Consider the following 20,295-nt stretch of genomic DNA (forward strand, 5'->3'; position numbering starts at 1 on the left):
GAGAGCAGTGTCCTTGTGACACTGTGAGGTGCGTGGCGGTGGCTTTATGGCAGATTGAGTGAGACTTTCGTGGTGAGTGATCATAAACTGAGAGGAAAACGAAGCTCCTTAATGACCTCTGAGTCTAAGTAGTCTAGAAATTTAAAAATTACAAGTATGTCTTGTGGGAAAAAACATTTTCCATTACTAAAATAAATTCAGCGGTCTCCCATCTCACCTTGATCGTGTCAAAAAATGTATCAGATTGTGGCAGTTAATTAATATTGATGTAACACCTTTTTTGTGGAATCGATTTCATCACAGCATAAGAACAAAGGCATTTGGTTTTTTTTTAAATTAACGATGGCAACCAGGCTCCGTCAAATCTCTGTCCCCTCTACTAACGATCCCTTGGCCACATTCGATAACTTGTCGCTGGTGTTTGACTATTAACATTTACTTCAAACGAGTTTAAAATCTCAGTCTTATTTCTGGTTCAAAGCCTTCTGCTCCCCAGCCCAGATTAGACTTGGAGTTTAAGGAACTTGGCATGGGACTGAGGGCTGATGGGCTTTTACACACGCCCTCGACTCTGATTCCCCTCTCTTCTGGGCTCCAGTGTTGGGGACAAAGAGAAAGTATGGAGAGAAAAAGTCAGCTGTCTCTGCTTAACTGGCAGAGGTCATGGCATCTCCCTGAAAGTTGTCTTGCTTCTTTTAGCTGACTATGTTTTGCTGCTGAAACCCTCTGGGGCAGTCTTCAGATGCTGACTCTCTGGTGGGCGCAGTAGGTGGGGTCTTCAGAGGGTCCTCTAGAGCCTCCCCGCTGATACCTGACACCAGGGATCTGGCCCCAACCTTACGCCCCACTCCGTCCTCCCCGTCCAGTTCCCTCCACCTGTGTTGCACCTGCCGCCTCCTGCTGCTGACGAACGCGCTCCTTTTTAGTGGGGTGATAACAAGCTCACATCCAGCTCCCTTCTACAACATCTGCTCAGCCTACAGGACATATCCTTGCTGTGGCTCGTGGTGGGAGTGCGGGCTGCCCCACAGCCTCTGCCACGTCAGTTCTCTCCCGTTCTTTTTATTCCTGATCAGGTAGGTTCAGGAACAGATCAAGTGTGCTGCCCAAGTAAATAGGAACAGGTAAACAAAATGCCTTCTTTTCCCTACAGGCATCATGAACCCACCCACTGAAGCGCACAAAGCCCCTCACTGCAGACACTACCCCGCGCACCTCAGAAAGATAAGGACTTAGGACGGCAGCCACCTCCTGCCCTTCCCTGTCTCCTCCTGGGGCTGGGGTGGGGGCGATAGTAGTGGGATTGTTGGCTGCATTGTTGTAGATTGTGTGGGGGGGGTGCGTCTGATACTGACTGCTTGAGCCCTTGCCAGAGCCTCTCTTTTGTATGTGATGGTACTCCTCACCCCTACCTGGTCCCACCCTGGGCTCTGGTAACTGGTTTTGGAATAACAGGAAAAGTTCCGTTCAACCTTCTGTTACAGTCATTAAAAGTAATGTGTATGGATGGACCTAGAGATTATCATACTAAGGGAAGTGAGTCAGACAGAGAAAGACAAATATCATATGATACCACTTATATGTGGGATCTAAAATATGATACAAATGAATCTATATACAAAACAGAAACAGACTCACAGAGGTAGAAAACAAACTTATGGTTACCAAAGGTGGGGTGGGGAGCAGATACACACTACTATATATAAAACAGATAAACAACAAGGTCCTACAGTATAGCACAGGGAACTATATTTAGTGTCCTGTAATAACCTATGATGGAAAAGAATCTGAAAAACGTATATATATGACTTAATTCCTTTGCTGTACACCTGAAACTAGCAATATTGTGAATCAACTGTACTTCAGTAAAAAAGAAATTAAAAATAAATAATGTTTAGAGGGAAGTCCTGAAATGATCACATGTCTCTGCATTCTCTGATAGACCTTGGTTGAATACGGAGCAAATGTCACCATGCAGAACCACGCGGGGGAGAAGCCCTCCCAGAGCGCCGAGCGCCTCGGACACACGCTGTGCTCCCGGTACCTGGTGGTGGTGGAGACCTGCATGTCGCTGGCCTCCCAGGTGGTGAAGCTAACCAAACAGCTGAAAGAGTGAGTGGCCCGTTCGTTCCATGAGAAGCAAGTCTGACTGGTCGTCGCAGTGCTTAGGTTTCAGCCAGGTCTTTGCAAGTCTCCTTCTGCCGGTGCGAGTCGTACAGGGAATTCCCAGCAGCATCCTCATTTCTTCCTTAGTCCCAAGTCCTCATAGCCAGCATTCATGCTGAAGATGCCATTTCTGCAGAGGAAAGATGATCCTTAATAAAAAAAAATGCAGATGAATCTTCCTAAGCAGGAGTTTAAGTCACACTGGACAAGGGGAGAAAGCCTCTCTCTGTGTTCACATCTCAGGGCCAGGTTACACGGTGGGTGTGGAAAGCACACACAGGCATCATTCCAAACTACTGTCCTTACTAGTCTAGCAAATCATAAAGACCGTGAGAGAGACAGAAAAAGGCTAGAGATGGGCCAGTTACTCAGTCTTCTCTAAGAGAAATATATATATATTTGGGAAATAACAGATGGGTAACCTGGTAAGCATCACTGGCAAATTTATTGTAAAATTTAAGCAGATGATTCATGGATCCTCAGAATGTAAAATCCTTAGTATGTAAATTCAGCATGATGTTAACTTGAAATACTCCTCATCCAACTAAAATCAGTTCTTTTTTGATGGGATTATTAAGCTGGTACACGTTGCATACCCAGATGTCAGAGAAGCACTTCTGGGAGGTGGCCATGATATGCTTGAATAAAGGAGGGCTGGAGGAGAGGCCATCAGGTGGGTCTTTAGAAGGCTGAAGGATTAAGGAGCTGCTGCTCATCTGAAGGGACCAAGGTCAGTCCTTGGAAAACACATCGGTCAAATGACAGTAGCCATGCTGGGAAGGGAATCACTGAAAATCGAAAATAGTACTCAAAGTAATGTTGACAGATTAGGAGGACAAACCTTAAAAATCAAATTTTAGGGAAAAAGGAGGAGAGTATATATAGCTCAGTGGTAGAGTGCATGCTTAGCATGCATGAGGTCCTGGGTTCAATCACCAGTACCTCATTAAAGATACAAGCAAGCAAACAAACCAACCTAATTACCTTTTCCTGGAGAGAGGGGTTGGGGAAGTGTTCCCAAATTTTAGGGGGAGAAAAAAACCCCATGAAGTCTTACTTTAAAATTATTTAAAACAATTTTTTTCCTTTTTTTTCTTGTGAAAAAAGACCCATGGTAGGTGGGAGGCTTTAACTGACTGAAAGTGTAATTGATGCAACCGTATACATCCTTAAACCCTCCTGCTCGTCTCTAAGCTTGGGGAAATGTTTCTCCTTCTACTACTACTCTCTTTCCTTAGAGGTAAAAGTCTCTTCACTCCTCTGCCCTTCCACCTGCCTGTACCTAGAATTCTCTCTTTGGTGAGTTTAGGCTTTTACCAGAAAAAATAAAATAAAATTTAAACTTAAAAATTAAAGGGCTTCCTTTCCCTCAGAGCATCCTCTGTGCACTTACACAAGACTCCCCTGGGGCAGGTGAGCTGAGTGCACTTGAAGGTCTGGATGTAACAGAAGGGGACATGTACATGAGTTCATAACTCAGTAAGTCATCTTGCCACAGCAGCATGCTTGTACTCATGTACATGTATAGGTATTTCTAAAAATAAGCTCCTAGGTAGGGAGTTGCCAAAGCAAAGGGCATACATATTTAAAATGTGGATAGATGTCACCTTCTGTCCTTCCAGAAATGTTGCACCAGTGGACACTCCCCCCAGTAGTGTGTGGATATATCCTTCAAGAGGAATTTAAAAATGATCCAGTGAATGCTTTCTCTAAAGGTTTGTACTCAGAGAAAAGATCACAAAACCTTCTCCTCAATCTCTTACCGCGGAGTCCGAGAGGCTCTCCTGAGCTGTAATAGCCATTTTATTAGTAGACCTCTTCAAGGTCAGGGGCTTCGCTGCTCTCTCTGTTGATGATCCGGGGATAAACTACACATGTACGCTAATAGACACCAGTTCTTCCCCCGTCTCCAAACTGAATGCTGCAGACAGTTGTAATTAGGCCAAAGACAAGATAATATAGGAGAGGTTATGTTGTAGACCCTAGTTTTTCACTAACTGTGTGTGTCTCAGTGAGGTTGGTGAAACCAGAAATAAACAGAGGAGCTCACTTAGCCTTGCCCTAGTACGCTGTACCCTTCAGGCTCCAATGACGTAGAAAGGTTCAGGAGTAAGGATTGGAAACACCTGCCCCAGGGGAGTCTGTTCTCAAAACTGGGAGTGGGACATAGTCTTGAGTGCCTTTTCCTCCGAAAATATTTTTACCAACTCTTTATGGTTAATTAACATAGCTATTATTTAGAAATGTCAACCTTCCGCTCTCTTAGAGATTGTAATCTATAAGCGTAGGTGCTGTGGGTTGAATTGTGGCCCCACAAAGTGGTATGTCGGAGTACTAACCCCTAGTACCTGAGAATGTGAGCGTCTTTGGAAATAGGGTCTTTACAAAAGTAAGCAAGTTAAAATGAGGTCATTAGGGTTGGGCCTAGTCCAGCATGACTGGTGTCCTTGTGAAAGGAGAAAATTTGGACGCAGAGACAGACATACACAGAGAGAACACTGTGTGAGCATGAAGGCAAAGATCAGGGTGATTCATCTACAAGCCAAAGCATGCCAGATATTGCCAGCCAACCACCAAAAACTAGGAGAGAGGCCTGAGACATACTCTTCCTTATAGCCCTCAGCAGGAACCAACCTTGCCAACACCTTGGTCTCAGACTTCTAGCCTCCAGAACTGTGAGAAAATAAACTTCTGTTGTTTAAGCAAGGCAGTTCCTGGTACTTTATTACAGCAGCCCTAGCAGGCTAATATACCAGGCATATGCTCACATATTTTCATATAGTCATATTTCACATGTGCATGTATTAAAATTAAAGTTGATTAGTCCTTTCTGAGGGCTTCCTTAGAATCTAGAGAAGAGACTCCTTTTTTTCTCCTGAGATTCCTGTCATTAGTCAACCTAGCTGGCCCCAGATAGTTTTCTTTACTGTGTCATAATTCACTTTGACCCCTAAAAGCCCTTTAAAAGGAGAGAGACCATAATCTTTCTTCATCTATTTTAGCCCCTCACAAAAGGTTTTTCTAAAAAACTTGACATGCAATACCAGATTGCAAGATGGGAGAAGTAGAATGCTCTTAGGCCTTTTTGTTCTTTATTCATTCTTTAGACTAGGATCAGCAAACTATAGACTATGGGCCAAATCCAGCCCACCACCTGTTTTTGTAAATAAAGTTTTGTTGAAACAGAGCCATACACATTCATTTACACATTATTTGGGGTTGATGTCATGCTACCAACGCAGAGTTGAGTAATTCTGACACATAACACGTGGTGCACACACCTGAAATATTATTTACTATCTGACCCTTTTAGGGAAAATTTTGCTGGCTCCTGCTTTAGACAATTCAGTTTTCAGTAGGTGAGTTACGGAATGAGTGAGAAAAAATGAGATCACAGACTTCTGTGGTCTTAGGGATGAAATGTTAGGACTAAGACTGACCACTTCTGAGAAAAAGAGAGTGCTTGGGACTGATGGAAGGGTATTATCTGAATCTGATCTCCCAGAATTAGATTTAGGCAGCCAACAGCTATTCTGTATGTGCAGTGACATTTGGCAAGGAGAAGACTGACCAGTGTCTAAGATTTCAGCAGTCCTTTTAAGAGCACTTATATCGCACTCATTTAGTCCCCTGTCCTTGCTCACGAGAGTTGCTACCAGTTTTGATGCTAAATGTATTCATTTTGTACTCCTATAAAAAATTTCTACTCCTGTAACCACACACTTAGTGGCTTAAAACAACACTCATTTACCTTGCAATTCTGAAGATCAGAAGGCCAGAATGGGTCTCTCTAGACAAAAATCGGGATATCCACAGTCTGCATTCCTTTCTGGAGGCTCTAGGATGAAAGTCTTATTTCCTGCTCATTTGGGTTGTGCACAGAATCAGTTTCTCGCAGGTGTAGGACCGAGGTCTCTGTTTTCTTGCTGGCTGTCAGCTGGGGGTCATTGCCAGGTCCTAGAGACCTCTGCATTCCTTGGCTCACAGTCCCTGCCTGCATGTTCAGAGTCTGCAACAGGAGATTGAGTCCTTCTCACACTTTGAGTCTCTGTGATCTCCTTTTCTGCATTCTCTTTACTGTTAATAATTCATGTGGTGAGACTGGATCCACCCCAATAATCCAGTGTAACCTTAACTCCATGTGCACCCTTAGTTCCCCTTTTGCCGTGTAAGGTAACGTATTTACACCTTCCAGGATTAGGGATGTGATGGACATCTTTGGTGGGGGAAGTGGAGGTACCACAGTAATACCACTGTGTTCAGTAAATACTGCTTGTTCTTCTAAAATCAGAATCAGTATAATTTACTTTTTTCAAGTTCTGTCATAATTAATGTGTTTTCTAAACAGATTTCAATTTCTGTATCTGTGACTGTTCACCTATTTTCTTAACTTTAAAGCATATACTGATACACAAGCTTCTATGTCCAGAATAAATTGAGTGTCAACATACCTGTTTTCTTTTTATGTAAGAAAATACCAAGTTATTGAATTGTTTTTACCCAATGTGGAAGTGGTTTCTTGCTTTGTTCTATTTTTTTTCCTGATGGCTAAATTAATACAATTACTTTAATAAGTCAAACAATTTAGAAGGAGTAACATTTTGGAGTATATCCTTCCTGATCTCTCTCTCTCAGAAAGATTCTTCTTAAAAATGGGATAATGAGATCATATTGCACACAGTATTTTGTTAACTTCCTTTTTTTGCTTAAGGAAAGTAAAAATACACTGTGTGTGTATGTGTATGAATATATAGATAAATACACTCCATACTATATACTTTACATATATGTACAGATATAAGAGAAACTTTTTCTACATCTCTGTACAGATATTAGGGAAACTTTTTCTAGATATTCAAATATATTATCATTCTTAATAGCTGCCTTCATATAATTATAAATTATTTACTCAGTCTTATTAATGAGCATATATGTTACATATAGTTTTTTACTAATATGCATAATAAACATCTTTTCAGGTACTTTTGATTGTATCCTTAGGAAAATTTCTGAAGTTTAAGGATGAAGATTATGCACATTTGTAAGGCTTTGGATTTATTGCAACTTATCGCAAATTATCATGAAAAAATGTATATACCTCCTTATTTATGGTAGTAGCCGTGTGTCAGAGAGCTTATGTATTTTGGTTTGTTTTTCCCAGACAGACAGTGGAACGTGTCACACTGCAGAACCAGCTCCAACAACTTCTAGAAGCCCAGAAATCAGAGGGCAAGTCACTCCTTTCTTCACCCAGGTAATACCAGAAACACTGGAAGTTAGAATTCTTAAATATATCTTTAATCTCTGAGCCTTCTTTTGGACTTTCTTTTAGTATCTTTGAAGAAGATAAGATAAAGAGTAATAAAAATGAGATATCACAGGGGAAAGAGGGTCACCTAGGGTCAGAAGACTTGAGTTTATCTCTGGCTCTGTCATTTTTCTTTCCATGACTATAAAGAACTCACTTACTCTTTCCAAGTCATTTATTTCTTCATCTATGAAATGGAAATAAGGATACATAGCTTCCTAAGGTTGTTGAAGAAGGCATTCATTGAGAAAACTTATGCAAAATTTATGCATAAACAATAAAACAGTAGATAAATTTAGTAGTCACAGCATAAGGTATGAGGCATACTATCCTTTGGTTATGATTGCCACCATGGAGTATTTGCTTTAAACAGACATTAATTATTCTTATTTCAGTCTTACTGATTTGTAAGTTGTTAGTGGCAGTTAAGGCCATGCAGCAATTTGCGGCCAAGTCATTTTAACCCAGTACAAAATCATCTTGTATGTCCTTCATCCTCTTTCAGTTCACCATCCTCCCCAGCTTCCAGGAAGTCCCAGTGGAAATCCCCAGATGCAGATGATGAGTCTGTAGCCAAAAGCAAACCAGGAATCCAAGAAGGGATTCAGGTTCTTGGAAGCCTGTCAGCATCCAGCCGGGCTAGGGCCAAAGCCAAAGACGAAGATTCTGACAAAATCCTACGCCAGTTATTAGGAAAAGACATTTCAGAGAATGTCTGCACCCAGGAAAAGCTGTCCTTGGAATTCCAGGATGCTCAGGCTGCTTCTCGAAATTCAAAAAAGATCCCTTTGGAGAAGAGGGAACTGAAGTTAGCCAGGCTGAGGCAGCTGATGCAGCGGTCACTGAGCGAGTCGGACACGGACTCCAACCACTCTGAGGAGCCCAAGAGCACGCCTGTGAGGAAGGCTGACAGGCCCAGACCGCAGCCCATTGTGGAGAGTGTGGAGAGCATAGACAGCGCGGAAAGCTTGCACTTGATGATAAAGAAACACCCCTCTGTGGCATCAGGACGCAGGTTTCCTTTTAGCATCAAGGCCACCAAATCGCTGGATGGCCACAGCCCATCCCCCACCTCAGAGAGCAGCGAACCAGACTTGGAATCCCAGTGTCCAGCCTCAGGGACAACTCCCCAAAGCCAGCCCTCTGGAGAACCCACTCAGCCCAGCCCCGACAGCACAGCTGCCCAGAAAGTGGCCACGAGTCCCAAGAGTGCCCTCAAGTCCCCGTCTTCCAAGCGCCGGACATCTCAGAACTCAAAACTCAGAGTTACCTTTGAGGAGCCTGTGGTGCAGATGGAGCAAACCAGCCTTGAACTGAATGGAGAAAAGGACAGAGACAAGGGCAGGACCCTCCAGCGAACCTCCACGAGTAGTGACTCAGGGGATCAACTGAAAAGGCCTTTTGGAACCTTCCGATCCATCATGGAGACACTAAGTGGCAACCAGAACAATAATAATAATTATCAGACAGCCAACCAGCTGAAGACCTCCACACTGCCCTTAACCTCCCTTGGGAGGAAGACGACAGACAGCAAGGGACATCCCGGGAGCTCTGCCAGCAAAGGGAAGAACAAGGCGGTGAGTGCTATTTGAAGACCATTCCTTTTATTCATGTGAATTAATTGTATTGTTCCTAACACCACAGATTGTTGCCCTTGGCCACCTTGAGGGAATCCCCAGAAGAATTCCAAAGGATGTATCATGTTAGAGTTTACATTTTGCTCTTCCTTTGGAAAATACTCTAAGGGAGAAAGATTAAACAAATCACAGGAGATGACAGTCTGGTTTCTTAATTTCCCTAAATAGTTTGATCCTTGAGAATTAGGAGTCTTGGACTGGGAGGTATGTCTACAAGATGAGACCACCAATTGATGTGAAACCAGGCCCTTCTTTGGCACTGATTCTACCTCAGGAAGAGTTTGTTCTCCTCATGTGGCTGGATAGTTTATTCTCAAGCCCGATTAAAGAGCACATAAATAGAAACTCTTTCTAAAGACTTAACTACTCAATTTGGAAACGACCTTTGGATGGAATATGCCACAGGGACCTCCACACTGACATTTTATGACACAAGCTCTGAGGAAGCTTCAGTGGTCTGAGATGCTTGTCCGCACACAGGGGATGACAGAGCAGGCCCTGAACTATATTTTATAATTGCATTTATTGCAAAACCATGCAGGGTAATCTGCATTTAAATCTAGTGAATAAGAGATACGAGCATCTTTTTAGGCAGTATTTCCTGCATGTTCTATGCATGCCATGCCATCAAAAAAAAATGGTCTAGCAGCTAAATGTGAAATTCTCTGAGGCATGGAAGGACCCAGAATATCCATCATACAGTCTAGAGAGTCACACCTGCCTAATGTATGATTTTTGTATAAGGTAAAATCCCATCATAGTGCGGTCTAAGAACTGTCCAGATTCTTTTTGTGATCAAAACTAAAATCAAGTTTTATTTAATATCTCTCTAATTAATTGAACACCAGTTTTACTTGCACATTGATTTCCACTTCGAGTTGTCATTGTTATAAAAGACTAGCGTTTATTTGTTTCAGCTAGAAAAGACACCAGACCCTTTGGATTAATTATGTCCAAACTTAAATTGCTCGAATGAAACTTGTCCAAGTAACTTAATGGGTTCTCTCACTCAGGAGTCCAAGATCTCAGCAGTTCCCCATGCTCCTTAAAGTGTGTCTGAAGCTTCTGTCCTCTAATCTGTCTCCCGCATGCCTCCTGTTTATTGAGACCTGTGCATGTGCTGAGCTTGCTGCATGTGTTCAGATGATTTTTAATTGCACCTCTGTAGGAGATATACGGCAGCTGCATCACTCTTTCCTCTAACCCGCTGATTGAAGAGCATCTGCGTAACTATGCACGGTATGTGGTGCTAGGGGTGTATCGCATAACAGAGCCATGCCTTCACTTTGAATTGCATGACCTTTTAAATGGTGGTCCTGGAGCACTCTTTGCAGGGGCTGACACAAAGGAAGAGGAAAACTACAACTCTTCCCCCAAATAGAAGCAGTCAGGCGTAACTGGGCCTTAGAATGGGAGCCGGTACCCTGTTGGAGGGGCTTCATTCCAGCGGCAGGGCAGAGGCATCTCCTCAGCTCACATACAGGCTGTGCTTCCCAGCTGACTTTGGCTTTCAGGCTTTGTTTTAATGGCATCAAGTTCCAAGTAAGTATAGAAATTAAATTTCCTGTCATGGGTGGAATGGGTTAACCTCCGATCAGAGTCAGAACTTTGAAACAGAGCTGAGGTTTTCTTTCATTGCTGATGATAGACTGAAAACTCTTTTAGTCACCATTCTGCTGCCCTCAGGAGAAGTGAGGTCCTGCCATTCTGACGTTGCTATAGCTCACATTTGGAACCATGATGCTGGTCTGCGAGTGTCCACCAACAAAGCAATGGCCTTCCTCAAGCAAATGTTTGTGATTCAAAATGTGTAGACCGCATACTGAAAAAGATCATGTCCAAGGTCCCCAGTGGTCAGGCCCCTCCTGAAGCAAAGTTCTTCTTCAGCATAGCTTCCTTCATCCCAGGGATGCATACAGTTCCTGACAGAGCAGGAAATGGGAGAGGTGAGGAAGAGAACAGTTGAGGGGGAATTAATGCAGTCCCCGCCTCCCAGTGGGTTGATTTCAATATAGTTAAATCCCCAGACCTCTTTTTAAAGGAGACTAATCATTTAAATCCAAAGAAAGCTATGACACACCTTTCAGCACTCTTCCAGAATCCTCCAAAATGTCTGTGTGACTGTATGTGTGTATACAAACGTAATTACACACACACACAAATATGAGTGTACGTGCTGTGGGTGTGAACACTTGTTCAGAACTCTAAAGTGTAAGAAATGTCACTCTCCTTTCCCCCCCTCTAAATCAAATTAATCTGCTCCACATCTCTATTCAGGCTAGAGGAAGAGTAAATCTGAGTCATTTTAGGAGCTGCCCCTAAGGGTCTCATTAATTCAGTAAGTTGCAGGAAGCTGCTTGGAGCTTCTGTATTTACTGGGCACCAGCATTCTGCTTGGGGCAGGCTTACATGTTGCCTCAGTCTGGATTATTTCCGGCCATGCTGGGGCAGGGCATCTTGGCCAGAGCTCAGAGCGCAATGCCTGAGGTGGGAAGGAAATAGAAAAAAATACCCATTTCCTTCCCAGACGTTGATATTGGCCCACTTCTGTTTCTCCCAACCTACCTTCCCCAGCCCCATACCTTCTGCGTTCCCATCTTAGGTTGTATCTTCTGGTGCCTCGAAATTTCTGCTTTTGTCCTTAAACAGAAGTCACCAGCAAGACTCTGAGGCATGGAAGCTCAAAGACTTGGCAGACTCCTTGGGAGGGGGAAAGAGAATACCTCTCATTTCTTCCAGGCTCCTACAGCACCTGGAAACAAGACAATTAGTATCACAGTAGAGGCTCTTGCCAGGTATATTTCATACTGTCTTCTTTACAAGCAAGGGAACAAAGCTGAACAATCTACTGTAATAGACTTACAAAAATCAGAGCACAAAATAAGGTTATGAGGCTACTCAGGTGTCTGACAACCAGGTTAACAATTTCCTACTCCGTTTAAGGAACAGTCCTTCTGAAGGCTCTTTTTGAACCTATCAGACTCACTGGCTTTATGTATTAACAGAGTATTCTTTCAGTGATAAACAGAAATCTAGAAAGAAAAGTATTCAGTGTATTTAAATAAACATCCTGACCCCTTCCCCTCCTTACCGTGTAAATTAACTTATACTTTATCTTGGTTTTAGTTTGGCATGCGTTCCCTGAAAAGTGAACATCCACTAGGTTGTCCGTGCTAGAGAGGGGAACCGGCCCCATTCACTCCTTAGATAAAGTAAGGCTGGTAACTCTACTTGAAATAAAGATTGCTCAGAAAAATAAACTAGAGTGGGAATGTGAACACGAAAAATACCTAATTGATTCTAATTGATTGGCTGCTTCATTTTGCCTATGGTACCCATAGAAAGGGCATCCCACGGAAAGATACAAGAAAGAAAGAAACCCAAGTGTTCATCTATCAGTGATGCCTTCGGATGTTGGGTTCCTCTCAGGTAGGAGGGACTGCCCAGAATCATGTAACTGTGAAAAGCAATGGCAGTCATTGGGTTGGGTTGGATCCAAACATTATGCCACTGGTGGCCCTATCAGTACAGCCCTGGGAAAAAGAGTGGAGCAGTGGACCCTTGTTCCAGGCATATACTGGAATCACATTTTAGATCCTAAGGTGTTTTTTTTTTTTTCTGGTAAAGGAAAAGTAGGGACAATAAATACAACATTTTAAGGAATGTCAGCTCTGTGAGGGGGTCCTGTTTGCTATTTATTTTTCTAAATTGTCACAGCTTGATAGTAAAGAATCTTAAAATCTTTTCAATGCCCTTTAAAATTAGATTCAACTCTGTTACTTTGAATAGCTTTTTTCCCAGTGTGTTTCAACTGCAGAGGATGACTGTTTGTAACAAACAGATTTATCTTTACTTTTTCTTATAAAGGACAAGTTGGTTTTGAGTTCTTACAACTCTAAGGGAATGTTTGCAATTACTTATCTTAAAATGCCAGTAAGACATTTATTTCCCACAGTTTAAGTTTATCTGAGATCTGTAACACATGAAGGGAGCATCGAATCCAGTTACTGATAGGGAGAGGGCATTAACCCTGGGCCACCACTGGTCACATCTGCTCTGACCACAGTGGCACTGTGGCCTGAGGGGTTAGCATCAGGAAACCCCTGACCCTCGCACCAACATGAGAGCAGACTGACTCCTTAAAAAGACATTAAGCAATAAACACCATTAGTGTTGGTTTTTACTGCCAAGGAATTAGCCGCACTGGGAATTATACATCCAGAGCCAAGGGCTAGTAGCAGATATTTTACATAGATGTCAGGATTGTTCAACAGCCACTTCAGAGAGTGGTGAGTTTGACCCGAGATGATGTGAGGGTTATGGCAGTGACCCCTAGTGTGCCAACAGGAGGTCAGAGTTCAGGGCGCCCTTACCACCAGTGCGTGTGTGTGCACACACACACAGATTTCTCTCCTTTTTGTCAGGACATATTATTAAAAAGGAAAATGAGCAAAGATATGGAGGACATTGGGAAGGTAGAGGTGAGGGCCTGGCTGAAACCTGTCCCAAGCAGAGCCTGTTCCTTCAGCCCCACTGAACAGTGTTTCCAGAATCATGGTGGAAAATGCAGTCAGCACAAAGAGGAATCCCTGATCCTGATCAACAAGGGCTTCCTTGCCATAATTTCTCTGGATATAATAAAATACCCACATTTTAATCTTGTCTTAAATTTTTGACCTTCAAGTATTTATTTTCAACAGAAACACTTTTTAAGGATTCGTGAAGGCCTAATTGTATCATTACTCAGTCATAGGTGTGTCACCGTGCTAGCCGAGTATATGTTGGTTGCATCGTTCTGGAGTGAATCCCCCAGAGCAGACTGAATCTTACCAATGGAACAGTTCAGGAAAGTTTGTTAGAGTGCTAATACCAAAAGGGTATTTAGTAACAGCTATAGATATTAGAGTTTCTGCCCCAAAACTATAGTTTCAAGTTCTAATCTCTGTTCTGAAATATGCTTTTCTGTGTTTTCCTGTCTGCTATAGTAGCTGCGGAGTCCAGAGCCAACGAGTAAGGAGGTGTTGATGCACCTGGGGTGATTGCCTCTGTTTCAGAAACCCCTAGAGCCTCCCTGGGCTCCTCCCCTGCACCCCTCTGCATGTTTCCCCAGGGTTCTGTGTTTCTCCTGAAAAACTTTTGTCCCTCCCACTCCAACCTCTGCCTCCCTAGGACTCAAATTTGTTTCAGAGAGAAAACCCTTATTTTATAAGGAAGCTTTATCCCCATGACATGGAGGAGGGAGGAGATCGCAATCTCAAACCATTTCTTCCGATTCCATTAATTAAGTGACAGCTTCTCCTTTGAAATGGATCACATTGTCATTGGCTGTTCAAATAGAGTCTCATGTGTAGAGAAAAATGCCCATGTTATAGGGAATAGCTAAAACGATCGGATCTTTGCAGTGTCTGGGCACACCTTAGCAACCTCTTTATAAAAGCTGCCAGAATTTGCAAAGTTCATGAGAGCATGATTCACAAATGGAGTTTCTTTTCATGAGCTCCCTACACCTTCTGAGAAAATGAGGAGGCATATTCCACCCCAAGAAGACAGCGAAACAAAATTTAGTATCAAACTATGATGCGTTGAGATGTAGAAAAAGCTATTGCAACTAAGACCCTATGTTTTGTCTTAAAGCACTGCCCCTGGAAGGCAGGAAATGAACATGTGGAATGCCTGCCCATGAGCTGCAGATCGGAACTATGTACACAGAGGAGATCTGCCTTGGAAAGCAAACTCATCCTACTAGAAATACATCCCTTCAGCCTGCTGATCCTGGTCTAAGTGTAGTCACTGAAGTTAAGAGCAAACAACTCCCTTCTTCCACTCCACCTTCCTTTCCTCCCCCAACCCCACAGCCCGGTTTTGCACTGTGTCACTCCAAAAGGGGTAAATAGAGAACCAGTGTCATACTCCCACCACCTGTCTGCCACCAATAGGGGGTCTTTGCACAATAAAAGAGCAGTGACTGTCTATAAAATCTCTTAAGGCTGGAGTTTTAAGGACGCAGCAAGTTGTTGGAGGTTTAAAATATCAGAGACTTTACGGGAACACCTTCCAGCACCTCCACCCAGCATACCTGCTCCAACCACAGCCACATGGGATTTTCCTTCCCACTCTGGGAACCGTATGTGCAGCTCTGTGACTTTCCTGGATGTCACATCCTCATTTCACCCTTATCCTTAGCAATAAACCACACATTTTGCTGTGCCAGATTAAGGCATGTCCCTTTATTCAGCGAGATCATCGTCAAGAGAGAATTAAGAGAAGATACAGGTAAAACAAGGACAACTCCATGAAAGGTGTCAGAAATTTCTGAGAGCATCATCATTCCCCAATCTGTGCCCAGTGTCTAGCTTGGTGCCTGGCAAATGGTAGGACTTCATAATATTTGGAGAGAGGGCGAGCTAGAGAGAGGAAAAGGATAAGAAGAGGGGGAAAGAGAATTTTAAAAGGTGGAGCTTGACGTCCCACAGGAAGAATGGTTTGCTCTGTAGAAATCCAGGTCTTTTCGATTACAAGTCCACCTACCTACAGTGAGTTTCATTTTGGGTACTTCGAGTATAAGTTTTCACTCTTTAAACCAGAATTTCATTTTTTCAGTAGATGAGGTTTATAGATATGCTCTCAGTAAGGCTCTGAAGGAGATCACAAAAATAGCCAAGTCTCCCTGTCTTGATTATCAGTGGAAAATGCAGTGCATGCTCGTGGGCCATTTTAGACTAATCCTCTCAATAACGTGCTGTCTGGTCACCGTGGGCTGTGGAAATATGGAATCTATGCCTAGATGAGTCAGCAAGTTAGATTACTTGAAAAACTGTTATTTAAATTTAAGCCTTCTTTCCAATTTTGGTCACTGAGAATGTAATTTTATATCCAAAAATGAAATCAAGGAGCAGCAAATTATCGGAATAATTCATGCTGGAATTACCCAAACACTTTAGCTTTTTTTTTTTTTTTTTTTGAATACTGGTAAGTCAGGACTAGGTAATTGAAGGGTTCGGGGAGGCTTGAATCATCCTGATATTATTCAGATAAATGCCTCAGATTAACATTTTATTTGGTATAGACCCAACTCTAATCATGCTGGATTTTGTACTGCCGAATTGTTCTTAGTGTTTTTGAGCACAGCACATTAAAGTAGAAATACTCCATCAATACGTAAATGATGACATTATCCTTAGACTGCCACCTAAGACTTTTTTTTTAAACTTTTATTTTATTTATATTTAATTTAATTTTTTTGTCAAGTTTCTCTAGGTACTAATAGTAATGGTAGCGTTATAACAAAAACTGGCTGTCCCCCTGTTCTCTGTTCCCATTCCCCTAAATCAGCCACTTGCTTTTCCTTTTGGTGTTTTCTAGTATTCTGTATTTCTAAATGACATGCTGAAATAGACTTTGAGTTTTAGACATTACTCTATTGACTCTTGGCATCCTATTTTGAAGATAAAAATGACACTTCAAACACTTATAAAGCACTTACAGCATACCAAAGAATATTCCAGGTGCTTCATGCATATTGACTATTTTCATCTTTACAATGAATGACACAATATGGTAGATACTGTTATTATCCACATTTTGCAGATTGGTCACTCGACAGGTTTTTTCCAATCTGGAAACCTATATGCTTTGGTTCTGGGAAATGTTTTTGTACAATTTCTTTGAAAATTTTATCCCCTTAAATTTTCCTATTTGCTTTTCTGGAGATACTATTATTCTAATGTTTAACACACTGGACTGATCCTTTTCTAACTTTTTTTTTTCTATTTTTCTAATGATTTTCTAACTATTCTTCTGTCTTTATCCATACTTCTGCTTTTTCTGAAAGTTCTTTCTAGGATATTTACTGAATTTTACCTTCCAACATTTCTAATTTTTTATTTCTGCTATTACAGTGTTAATTTCTAATAGCACTTTGTTGGTTTTCTCTTTATTCTTTTCTCATAGCATCCTGTATACAAGACTTATTTAAATTTTACAAGCAAATACAAATTTTATTCTTTCCTTCCTTTTGCAGTACAGGTGGCATACTAATAACAGTCTTATTGCTTTTTTTCACCTAACACATTGGAGGTCTTAGTATAGAGACAGCTTATTCATTCTTTTACATAGCTATGCATTATTTCATTGTATGAATGTACTATTTTTAATTCTTTCTGCATTTTTATTGAGATTCTGCTCTTGTTGATTTGTAGCAGCTCTTTATATATTACACATTATGAAGATTAATCCTTTGTGATATGAATTAGACACATTTTCCCCAGTTTTTCTTTTCTTCTAGTTAAATTTTTTTCAAGTCCTCATTACCTCCCTATGTTATTTCTATCCACTTTGACTACCATTTGTTTGTTTATTTTGGTCTCTGTCATATGAGTGCTTTCCTCAAAAGTTGGGTGATCCTTGACTCACTCATATTTAAGAACAAGACACTAAAGCTAAATTGAAGCTCTGGCTCTATGTTGACTGGTAGATGTTGCTTCACACAGACTGTTTAAATACTAAGCTCTTTTGTTGGGAGGTTTATTCATTGTCAGTATTTGTAGGACTTTTCTTTTGGCAGTTGATTTCTCATGGTAAGTAAACTCCAGTCTCCTGCTCAGTCCTGTTAACCTGATTGCCAGGAATCTGTGGATCAAAAAACAGGAGATGGGTTGACAATTGTGTTCTGTAGGGATTTTCACTTAATCCCATGATTTGCACCCGCTTCAGCTGAATTCCTAGTCTCTCTGCTTCATGCCTTGCAAACTGTAACCTCTAGTCTTTCTTCACACTGGGAAAGGGGCAGTCACCTGGCTGCATTGTGTCAGGAAGATAATCTGGGTATGAACAGCTACTTCCTAAAAATTTTCAAATAATCTTCCATTTTTAGCACCCACACAGCACCCACTGTCACCTTCAGAAATACCTGGTACTTCTAGTTCCTGAGCCTTGCAGTGCAAATCAGTTTGTTGTGTCCCCTGACTATAGACTTAGATTTCTGCTTTTCCTGCTCTGCTAAGTCAGTTCCATATGTTCATCCATCTTCTTATTTCTGAAACATTATTGCCATTTTATGCATTATCATATTTCCTCTCCCATTCCCCTTATTCATTTAGGTCGATGCCTTTTTTACTTCTCTACTTTCATTTTAGTGTTGTTTTGTAAGAAAGGGATGATAAATGTATGTATTTAATCCACCACATTTAATTGGAATTTCCTAGAACATCTTTTAACCAATCAGGTTTTTCTTTCACCTTCTTCCCCTTCTTGCCCATGAACGACTCCCTAAAGTTCTAGTCAGATGAACAAATAAAAATAAGGTTTATAACTTTCAGATGGTGATAATGCTTAAATACTAACTAGGACACTGAGAAGAGACTCCACAGTCTTTGTAATAAGCAAGCACAATTTTGAGGCCATAAAACCACACTTGGCGTTCTCCATCCGAATGTGTCCTCACATGAGTGAGTACCATTCCCAGAAACTGTTTTTGACTGGTATAGTAACAAGAAGGAATTTAGTAATATGTAGGCTTCTTCAAACTCAGGAATAACTCCTCTCTGGAAGATTTTATACTCAGAATGGGACTAATATCACATGAAAATGAATGCTTCTACCCAGAGGGAAATTCGCGTAGAAAGCAAAACTGTTCCCAGGCTTGAGCTGGTACTTCTTTCCATAGGCTTACAAGGTATCGAGTATTGAGGGGAAAACAGCATTATTATTCCCTAATTTCTTCTTTTTCCTATAGATTTACGTACTCGTGGTCTTCCAACATGTTACCACTTAGTAATCACACACCCAAAGTCAAAGCATTTCCTTTAGATTGTTAATACTTAAGCTTACTAAAGAATAAAAGTTACCACCAGTGAATCCAGTCAATAAAACATAAATATCTGTTTCCACTCAACTAGCAGTACTGTACTTCCTATTTTGTTTGACTGTGATAAAATTCACTTGACTATAGAATTTTGCCTGGATTTCAATCCACATGATCGAGAAATTACTTCTGGAGCCAAAGTAAAAAATGTCCACAAAGTATGTTATTACATGACTATTGCTTTTATTGTTTAAAGAGTGGTTTATATGAAAAGAGAATAATTTGCCTACTGGAATGAAGTGGTGTGTGTGAGGATAATTTCCATTTTTGGGGAGATGTTTAGTGGTATAGTATTGTAACTTGACCATAGTTTTACCTAATTTTGGCCTGTGGTTTCTCTTCCGCTTAGGCATAATGACATCAATAGAAAAATGAAGAAATCCTACAGCATAAAGCACGTTGCTGAGCCAGAGTCAGAGGAACTCTTCTTATAAAACACTTTTTTATTATCTCTGATTGCTGCCCTTTGAACACCTTTGGAAATGTCTGGACTATCCTCTGTGAAATCCTCTATCCACGGAAATAGAACCATGAGAAAAATGCCTCACCAGCAGAAGAGCAGAATATCAGGATGCCTTAAATTTATAGCACTAGAGTATATAAGACACATTTTGGGGTGATATTTGTATATATAACTTGTTTTTAAAGAGATGCTGTTTAAAAGCATGATCGGCCAAATGTATGTTTTTTAAGATCGATTGGTTCAATCTCCCTACAGGTTCCCCGAGCCACTGACACCATTTTGTATTTCATCAGCTGCATGAGTGTTTGCTGATGACGGTTGAATTTCCCTGTCCCCGTGATATGGGCAGTTTGGGCTCAGCTTCTCAATGAGACCAGGTCAGTGGTATTGTTTTCTGTTAAGACTGTTTTTTTCTGTCATTTCTACTTTTTGTATAAAGGAAATAAAACCATGTTAACAGCCACCTATAAGCTTGGGGCACTTACTTTCTAATAAATCTGTGATGTTCTGATTTCTAAAAGTCTTTAAGAATATTTTGACTGCTGATACTTTATTTCAGAAACAAACGGACCAGTTTAGCTGCTTTCCCATAGGGGTCAAATAAAACATTCTAGTTTTCACTAAGTACTAAAGGATCAGATGAGTATATAAAATAAGTCAATTCAGTCTGTCTTCTCAAATCGCAGCGTTGACATGAGAAAATACTAATGACAACCAAGGATTTAGCTCCTTCTTGGGTCACTTTTTTCTGCCTCTCACACATGATGAGGCCTGTCTAATCCCTTAGGAGACGGTGCAGAGCCTGAGTTCATAACAGCCCTATTGTGGATGCAGCTCTTGGAATCCACTTGAGCAGTAA

The 20,295-nt window shown here is 41.3% G+C and overlaps 1 protein-coding gene across 2 annotated transcripts in view; it reads left to right on the forward strand.

Annotated features, from left to right (window-relative positions):
• The window catches only part of SNCAIP (synuclein alpha interacting protein), a 141,033-nt gene extending 120,973 nt beyond the window's left edge, over positions 1–20,060 (forward strand). Inside the window, exons 8-12 of one of the 2 annotated variants that reach the window (XM_064483446.1) lie at positions 1,943–2,112; positions 7,328–7,420; positions 7,980–9,051; positions 10,280–10,350; positions 19,323–19,934. In XM_064483446.1, the coding sequence (XP_064339516.1) occupies positions 1,943–2,112; positions 7,328–7,420; positions 7,980–9,051; positions 10,280–10,350; positions 19,323–19,407 (1,491 nt within the window). In that variant the 3' untranslated portion in view covers positions 19,408–19,934. Of the gene's footprint in view, positions 1–1,942; positions 2,113–7,327; positions 7,421–7,979; positions 9,052–10,279; positions 10,351–19,322 lie in introns of both variants that reach the window. The other variant, XM_031448896.2, reaches the window with a different exon arrangement.
• Positions 20,061–20,295: the final 235 nt, after the last annotated feature.

The sequence above is a fragment of the Camelus dromedarius genome, chromosome 3 (genome assembly GCF_036321535.1).
Source record: "Camelus dromedarius isolate mCamDro1 chromosome 3, mCamDro1.pat, whole genome shotgun sequence".
NCBI lineage: Eukaryota > Metazoa > Chordata > Mammalia > Artiodactyla > Camelidae > Camelus > Camelus dromedarius.